The sequence below is a fragment of the Dermacentor andersoni genome, chromosome 3, assembly GCF_023375885.2.
Source record: "Dermacentor andersoni chromosome 3, qqDerAnde1_hic_scaffold, whole genome shotgun sequence".
In the NCBI taxonomy this organism is placed as follows: Eukaryota; Metazoa; Arthropoda; class Arachnida; order Ixodida; family Ixodidae; genus Dermacentor; species Dermacentor andersoni.
The window spans coordinates 229668538-229677986 of record NC_092816.1 but is presented as its reverse complement, the minus strand read 5'-3'; the positions used below and the strand labels follow the sequence as shown (position 1 = coordinate 229677986).

At 47.5% G+C, this 9449-nt stretch overlaps 1 protein-coding gene across 1 annotated transcript in view; it reads right to left on the bottom strand.

Annotated features, from left to right (window-relative positions):
- Positions 1 to 4253: 4253 nt before the first annotated feature.
- Positions 4254 to 9449, bottom strand: part of LOC126536588 (uncharacterized) — a 29634-nt gene continuing 24438 nt past the window's right edge. The window contains exon 3 of the mRNA XM_072287018.1: positions 4254 to 5450. Within this exon, the coding sequence (XP_072143119.1) occupies positions 4335 to 5450 (1116 nt within the window). The 3' untranslated portion in view covers positions 4254 to 4334. The remainder of the gene's footprint in view (positions 5451 to 9449) is intronic.

Below are 9449 nucleotides of genomic sequence, written 5' to 3'. Positions count from 1 at the left end.
CACCATTGCTTTCCTATATATTCTAAATAAGTTGCTTGCTTTTCAAGTCGCAGAGCAAGTCACTTTCAAGTCGCTTTGTTTAGGCAGGCACTTTCATAAATTCGTGATGTATACCTAAGTTTCATTTGGTTTAGTTAGTTTAGTTTTCTGCCCAGCATTAGTGTTACCAATGTCTTAAACAGCAGGAACATTCTTGCTAATGCACTTTTGTCCACAGGCACCGGTAGCAGCAACAATAGCTCAGGTCTGAAGTTGACTCTGACACGTTATGCTGCAAGGCAACATATCATTTTGATAGCATGTTTTAGTTTAGCGTTGTAAAAAAAAATAATTATGGGGTTTAACGTGCCAAAACCACTTTCTGATTATGAGGCACGCCGTAGTGGAGGACTCCGGAAATTTCGACCACCTGGGGATCTTTAACGTGCACCTAAATCTAAGTACACGGGTGCTTTCGCATTTCGCCCCCATCGAAATGCGGCCGCCGTGGCCGGGATTCGATCCCGCGACCTCGTGCTCAGCAGCCCAACACCATTGCCACTGAGCAACCACGGCGGGTAGTTTAGCGTTGTAAGCAACATTCCCATTTAGTTAGGCGATATGTCAGTTTACTTGATCGCAAGATATTTAGAAGCAACTGAAAACAGTGCTCATTCAATTTGGAGCATTCGGCCTTGCCACAGAGCCGCTAGCTTGCTATTCTACTTTGCCATTCAATACTGTGCACACAGTCAAATTCTATTACAACTCGTTGAACTTGTTTCAGAGTCACGCAGTTACACTAACACAAGTGACATTGCTCAAAAGAAAACCCTCACTAAATTTCAAAACCTACTGGAAGAAACGCAACTTGGTCCGATTGGTTATTTACTTCTTGCGTTTCATCGGGGTTTGAGAATTTGTATGGACAGTGGGTGTCTGCAGTGTTCCCAGGCCTGAACCCTACCTAGCGCACTCTGTACTGACAGCACAAACAAGCGCCAGTCATCAGACACAGACTACCTTATCACACGGATCAGCTAACTATATATATAGCGAGGTTCACCCTCAATGAACTGAACAGTTTTTAGCCTCCTTCTATCCATGCACAATATCCGTATTTACCTTCTCAAAGCACAACATACGTTACTGGCTACATGTTTTGGGATGCAACACGAATCACAGTGTGGAGTAGCAAAAAGCGGATCTATTCCATATTATGTGGTCGTGCCCAGCAGAAAATCACACAAATCACGGAATAAGTAATACTGAGCAGTGGGAGGCCGTGTTGCTCAGCTCCGACCCTGACCTGCAGGCCAAGGTCATCGAGAGAGCTGAAGAAGCCGCCCGGGCCCAGGGGCTTGTGGCTGCCTAACAACAGGGTCATCCGTCAATACCTTGTTTTCAAATAAAGTCTTTACTCACTCACTCTGCCTATGAAAGTCGAAAACAGTCAAGTATCCTAACTGTAGCAGTGAAGCAACGCTGCAAAAGAAGTGTTTGCACCTTTGCGTCAGTGCCATTTCAGGTTTCAACACTATTCCAAGTACGGCAGCCACACACCTGAAGAGTGCCAACTTCAAAGTGCTGGAACAAAATGGCGGAAGTATGCATAACTTCGCTACATTTGGGAGCTGATACAGGGACACTAATGCAGATTTCTAAGCAGCACCACCAGATGGCACAGCATGTCCAGAAGCACAAGGGGCCCAGCTGCCGCATTGAGTTTCTCAGAGTTCGCACACACCGGTGTGCCATGTATTTCGGAGGCCACGTGTAGGCTTTGCGGTGGCTCCGCTAGATGGCACTTATTGTTCTTAGGGGAACGCAGTAGAGTTGTCCCACTGCACTACATGCTTCATACACAACTTGTTTTGATGGTGGCAAGATGTTGCTACCAACATCATTGGTGTCGTTACGTTGACTCAATGTTAAACGCACTACCATCAACAGCCATCGCGAGATGGGTTCTGTCGACCTTTTTAGCCTGAATTCCTGATTCCTGGCTGTTGTCCTGACAGTGTGTTAATCGACTCAGTTTGACTCAGCTAGCACTAACTTGGTTCTTTCCAAAAACCAGCTTTATACAATAGTGCTAAATAAAGTATGGCACCCGAATGACAGCAGTTACACTGCAGACTACTTATGGTGCTTTCCAGACCCATTGATGTGAGGCGAGGTCATCTTCTCCATCCAAAAGGTGTGGCCAGCATAACTTGGCACGAGGACAACAGCAAAGAACAAGGGACACTGTTGTTGGCCACCTTTCGTGCTAAGCTGGCTGCATTCATCCAACTAGCCCAACCAAATACTCCTAATTTTCCATCCATTTTGCAGTGACAATCCTCTTTGCACAAGATTTCTTTTTTTCTTATAGTGTCTAGTACGGCAGTGCATTCCTTGTTATCTTTTCATTCATTCAGTTTTGTTCCTTTATATAGGGAAGTTGTTCTTAATTTTCACTAGGCAGCTCTTAGGGAAACCCAACCAGTGGCATTTGCAGCCTTATGAAAAACCAGTCCATTTTATTCGATTGCAGCAGCACATGCCTGTTGCAAACATGTAGGAGCTCTGGCAGACATGGATGAACAGCAGCAAACTGATGCACGGCATAAACAGCTGCAGCTGAGCTACACTAGCTGCGCTGCGAGCATAGCCCATTTTCGTTTTGGCTTCCATAATGGCTGTCATCAAAACCATCAGCAATGCAGTTGTGCTGCTGGAAACAAAGGTTTCCACAGCCATGGTCACATTCTGCATTATCCCAACACAACCTAAAAAAAATTATGCGAATCCCACACACTGTGGGAATCGACGTAAGCAAAGCTTTCTGTGCTGGTTGCTTTGATTGATAATTAGCAGTGATGTTGATGGCAAAAGCTTAATTTCTTCAATGTTTAGTCGAACACGAGAGTGCCGAGTTGATGTTAAATATTACCTTGCATGCACCACTGCTGCTTGTCTGTGTAGTCCACAGAACACACGAGGAGAGCTGCTTGCTTCAGGCATTGTTGGGTGCCATATTTCATAACCTCCGAGATTTGAGCATTTTCATTGCCTAAGTGGCACATCACACCGTGGCAGAAGTATTAAACTTGAATTGGATTATGGGGCTGTACATGCCAAAACCACAATCGGATTATAAGGCATGCCATAGTGGTATACTCCAGATTAATTTAGACACCGTGATGTTCTTTAATGTGTCCCAAAATCTAAGTGCACGTGCGTTTTCTATTCCGCCCTCGTCGAAACGTGGCTGCCGTGACCTCTAGCAATGCCATAGCTGTAAAGCTACCGCGGCGGGCACAGAAGTGTTGATTTGATGTGCGACCGCTTCTGTAGTGTTGCCTGGAACCTGTGGTGCGCTTTAATGCGGCTGTCCTTCTGCACGTCCCGATGAAGTTGTCTGCTTGACATATTTGCATGGTACTTATTTTTCAGATATAGCAGAAACGTACTGTACCGTACCTTGAACTTAAGCTTATCCAGTTTCCCCATAACCGCTGTCGTGTGATAGTAGCGCTTCCTTGCCTTCTCCTGTCACCTTTTCCCTATTTCCCCCCTTTGCCCTTGTATGGGAAGTGCGAGTGAAGAGTGGCAAGGCTGTTACTCGTATAGCGACTGCGTCGGTTCTGCCCATTCTGAGCCTCCTCTCCCCCTTCCTCTCTCCAATTCTATCTAGCTTCCCTCTGAACTTGCACGTTAGTGGAAAGGCAAGTGCTGCAATTTCTGCTATGCTTTTCCGGAGGTCACGGATGATTACAGCTGTCAAGAGGCTAAGCAGCGACTCCAAGGGAGCTCCAGAGGGCATTGTGCATTCAACACGGTGCGAAAGTCCAAATAAGTTTCTCGCATCCATTTTACTCTCTGCCAGGCTCCTGCCATGTATACACACGCTCTAACTAACCACCAACGTGGTGTGCCAGACAGCAGCAGCAGCAAAGTTGAAGGAAGAGGTATCAAAAGCTTCGCCTTAATAGGGATGTATCTAGGAGGAATCCCGAAACTGCCATCATACCAGTCTGCTTTTCCCAAGCTTTTTGAAGGATGCATACATACTATTAACCATTCTTTGCTTTTAGATTGGGCACACAAGTAGGAGCGAACTTGAAAGCAAAGACCAACATGCAACAACACATTCTTTTTTCTAGATAACAGTGGCTTATTCAGCAACTTGTCTGTATAAAGATAGCTTGAAGCAAGTATCCCTCTCCCTCTGGTGTCTTCTCAAGACTTTCAGCGGAAGGTTTATTTAGAGACCAATGAGCAAAAGCTTTTTGCGAGCAGAATTTATTTGTTGTGCAACACTCGTAAAATGAGCCCAATTTTCTTAAATTATATGCTGTGCCAGTGATTTATTTCAGCTCTTCAAAAGGGTCCACTCTGCGGTTGAGGTCCAGCAGTTGGTTGACAAAGTCTACATCCTCGTACAGGTCAGCCATGCCAGTGAGGAGAGCGAGCAGCTTGTCGGGGGCCATGCCTATCTGTTGGGCACACTCAGTGACTGGTGGCATGGCAGAGCCAAATGACCCGAAAGGCAGCTTCGTCTCAGTTCTCTGGCCATCCTTATTATAGAAGAGTGTGAAGACAGGATTGCGGTTCAGCTCGTCCAGTTTACAGTAAACTCCTGCTGTAGGGCCACGACCATTGCGACGTGCCACTAGAGTCCTGAAGTCATAAAGCAGATTTCGCTTCTCCGAGTAGCTGAGTGCGCTCTGGAAGGCACCACCAACATACAGGACATTGTCCCATGTCTTGCTGCAACCCATGCGAGTCTCGGTCACTCGCCAGAGCACATAGCCTTCGCCCACAGCCTCGTAGCAGTACTCCTTGGTGGATTTGGATGTGCGTGACTGGACGAAGTGGCCGCTGTGTGGAGCGCAGCCATCGTCCATGACGACGACTGGGAAGCCCACATGGTATCCCGGGTCCAGCAGCACCAGACCCCGACGGGTGCCTGCCAGCACCCGGAGGGCAACCAGCACGTGCTCTTTGACACTGGATGCGTCATCCGGGGGGTTGTGGCTGCAGTAGGACACCACGTCAGGGATCCATTCTTCACACGAGACCAAGAAGGGCTGGGCATGGGGAAACTGCTGCTTCATGGCGTCGCACAGATGCAGACTCAAGCCAACACATGAGAGGCCTTCCTCAAAGACTTCAGCTGGGTAGTTACGGAGGAAGGTCGCCAGGCTGCTGCTGCTACTGCTACGGTAGTCCCTGTAGAAGCGCAAGAGGTTGCCCAGGGTGTTGTAGTGCCTATGGCAGAGTTCCTTGCGCAGCAGCTGTCCCAGCTGTGCCAAGAAAGCCTCCAGATCAGCTGTGGTGTCAAAGGTCAATGGAGCACCACTGATTGGTGCCCAGCGAGGCCGTGGCAGAAGCCGTAGCTCTTCGGCATGGGTGGGGGTTCCACCCCCTACAGGATGCTTCACATTTTGGTTCAAAGGCTGCTCTGGCAGATGGTCGTTCACCTGAAATTATATTAGCAGTACTCTCTTGTTGGTCAGCTTGTCAAAAATAATCCCAACAAAACTAAATGGTAAAAAAAAAATGAGGACGCAAAGAAAAAAAATGTGCGCCAGAAGTCTTTACACTCTCAATGCCAAGCAAAATACTTCGGAGTTGTAGCACCAGATCAAGGAACAGTATGCCACACATACAGACATTTCTTACAAGGCTAGAAGACGAATGCCAACAGTGCCAGATTGACTGGTTACCTTGAGGTTATTCGAGTCTGGCAAATGTTGTTCATCTGCAGGCAGAGAAATTAAAATGGAGTAGGCATTGCTTAATTTCAAGTGTTCTTAAGACTCTCGGCATTCAAATAAATACAAAGGAAAACAGAAGTCGGGAAGAAGTTATAGAGAAGCGCCATGAAAGAGATTCATGATAATCATGGTGCAACAACCTTTGTTTTGCAAGACTCGTTTAGGTGCCCTTGCAGAAGAAAATACAAGCCAAACATTGACTGAAAGCTTGAATTATATTAAACAACAAGGCTTTTCAACTGGCCATGTAGGACAGCTAGCATTGATTGATAACCTCAAGCAAGTTTTCATGAAAGAGTGCTTCCAACTCTCTGAACAGGGCCTCACGTAAATAGCTGCACAGATGACGCATATATATTTAGTGTTGCTTGTGACTGAGAGTGCACCACAGTTCACTTCAGTCGAAAAGCTGCAGACTGGTCTGCATCTACACGCACACACACACACACTGAATACAACATACTGTTAAAGGACACTCCCGGTCATGTTGCCAAGAATAAAAAACACGAACTGAACATACAGAAAAAAAAGGCACAAACACTTCCTTATGGAATACCAACATGCCCAAACTACCATGCAACTTTTGGAATGAAGTTAAGAAAATAAAACTGACAGTGCTCAATTTCAATTAGCGTCCATATACTTAACCAGAAGGCATCTCTCGTAGCCGCAGTGTTGCCTTGGAAAATTCCAAATGGGGGGCGAATACCAGGTGTGTGTGAATATTTGAAACATTCGAATGATCAATTGAATAGTGTCCTATTCAATACAACCGTCAATTGAACAGTCAATTCATAAATACATATATTTCTCAAATAGCTTTTGAATATTTGGAAGCAACTGTGTGCAATGAAGCAAAATTATAGCAAAAGGACAATAAGGTTTATTCCCACGGGCAGATACCTTCAATAATTTTTTATTGGTCATGAAACTTCCACTGAAGTTGGCTTGGGGACAGAAGATGCTGCTGAGGCAGTGGTTGTATATCTGGAGTACCGAACTGCATGCTTGTATCCATTGTGAAAGTGAATAGAAACATGCCTGGTATAATGTAGCAGATTCTTATTCATGCAAAATAACAGTAGCCATGCTGAGTGCTCACTGGTGATGATAATGCGTATGGGGCACCTGCTGCGCGAAATGGTGTGCCAGAAGGAACGGAGTGAAATTAAAATTATTCTAACTTTTTAGTCGTTCATATTGAACGACTACATTATGGCGGCCTCCTACAAAGCTGGCCAGCAGCACCATTTTACACCCTATAAGGGCAGCTCATAAATGGGCAAAGTTATGTGTATACCGAAAAGACTCTCCGTATGTAGACTAAGCCAGTGCTTGCCTCAGTTCAGTTTGCGCTACGTGTATGCTAAAGCTCCTTCATCACAGCATTAGTAGAATGGAAGGGCTTTAGTTTACACCTCCGCCCATCTGTCAAAATGCCCAGCTCTCCTGTGGCTAGTGGAATACCGGACACACTCGGTGCTGCGACAGGATACCTGTAATGCATGCTGCTTGGATAGCTCTCACTGGGGATTGACAGCCAAGTGGCTGGCGGAGATGTTGGAGAGTCTTCGCAGGCTGGCTCCAAGACAAGCAGTAGACGACACGATGTCACATCATGATGTAGAGCCAGAGAAGGCAGAGCTTAGCCCTGATCTCTCGGCGAATGAGTTGAGGAGAAAAAGCATGGCTAGCTTGGAGGGTAACTTGCAATCACCGTAGCTACCGTATTTACTCGCATAATGATCACAATTTCTTGTGAAAAATATTGACGCAAATCCCAGGATGCGATCATTACTCGAGATAAATTTCTTGCGAAAAAAAATTTTTTTTTTTCATTCAGAATTTGCTGCGGGATGCAAACAGGTCAACAAACAGGCAGCTGCCGCTGCAACAGTGCGGGATACCAAAACAAAAAATGGCCAGGCTTAGCTTGGTTAAGCCAAGAATGCGTTGCATATTGCGCGGTCTTTTTTTTTTTTTTGAGGGCGAGGTATTGCTTGGCGGCACTCGATTTTCTCGGCAATACTTGGATTTACTCGGTAATACTCGGTTTAGCTATTTTTAATTCTTGGTCATTCTGTGTGCATGTACCTGTAGTGAGGCGAGAAGTGCTGTAGTGGCTATATACGTGGTTGCCGGTGAAGCTAATGCAGAATGTACAAACGCAGCTCCAGCACCGGCTACAACGGCGTTCTTGGCACCCATGGAGTCAGGTGGTGGCTGCGGCCACGCGCGACCGCGCGAGTTGGGGCCCAGCTTTTCCTCCGGCTGTCGCGACGTCACGCCACGTGGTTGTGCTAAAGGTCAATGGTGGCTGCCCGGACGCGCCCAAGGGCTAAACTGCGTGATTGCAATATGCAACGCATAAAATGGTGGTCGGCGGTGCAAGCCGAGCGCACCGAGTGGCATTTTAACGCAGTAGCGTTAAGGAGCTCGTGTCGCAGAAAAGCCGGTGTCATCGGCGTTGGCCATGAGCGATAAATCCCGGAAGGCACTTCATAAATAAAAAACAACTTGCAAGATGGACACCGGGATGGGCACCAGATGGGAATCGAACCAGGGTCTCCGGAGTGCGAGACGGAGACGCTACCACTGAGCCACGAGTCCGATGATTCAAAGTGGGATAAAAGCGCCTCTAGTGAATGCGGTGTTGCCTTAGCAACGTGCCGTAGAAACTTATACTGCGGTGTATATTGGTAATTATGAGCATGTAAATACAGAAGTCGCAGTTACACGAGTAGCGAAGTACGTTTCCGCTACATTTCTGCTGCGCACACGCAGAGCCATCTAGCGGCAAACACAGAAGACTCCTCGCAACGTGCGGCGCTGCCCCGACACGTGGCGCGCCACTCGCCCGCTTGTCCCCTTCGGGCCGTGCGGGGACCGGTGCGAGAATGCCCCAATACCCTTGCGTTTATAAGCTTTCTTGCTCTCTCCCTTTCCAACTTCCAGCGTGCGTCACTCAAACCCTCTTGTTTAGGCAACGCGGCTCCTCTTTCCGCTCACAGCGCGATTCCTAGGTGCAGCGTCTGATGCGGGACGCCTCCGACGTGATCGCTGCGCCGTAGCGCATCTGATGGGAAAGCGTCCCCTGCGATGTATGCCGAGCTGCTTCCGAGAAGTCATGCGTCTGCGCAGCGCTCCCAAGCGAGATAGAGGACGATCCCATCGAGGCGTCAGCCCCATGAACGCGTCCGCCTTCATGGCGTGTCGCGGCCCGGCTGTCCGTGCCGAACACGACGTTTGGCTCGCGTAGATCGTTTCTCCCTCCGAGACACAGAGTTCTTTGGTTCGTTCCGCTTGCTCAGGCGCACGTTTCGTTGCCGCGTCGAACGCTGCGTGCGACTCAAGAGCATGCCGAGCGAATGAGTGGCGGTGCGAACGGGGTGCGATAGCTCTATCGCATTCCACTCTTGAAGGCGAAGCTTAAGCGTTCTCCAATTATTTTTTGCTTCTCACGAGTATATTATATGCATTAAAACTGTTTCTTCCGTATCAGTAACGATAATATCATTAATATCTGCAAGTTTGCAGCAATAACATAGCCATGTGCACTTTGTGGGGACAGAAACAGATGGGCACGCTTAGCTGTCAGTGACATAGAAACACATGGCGGGCATGCCGAGAAAACTGCAGCATTTGTCTTCACTACAATCCTAATATGGCACATTTCTACTAAGGGTGGGCGAATATCTTAGC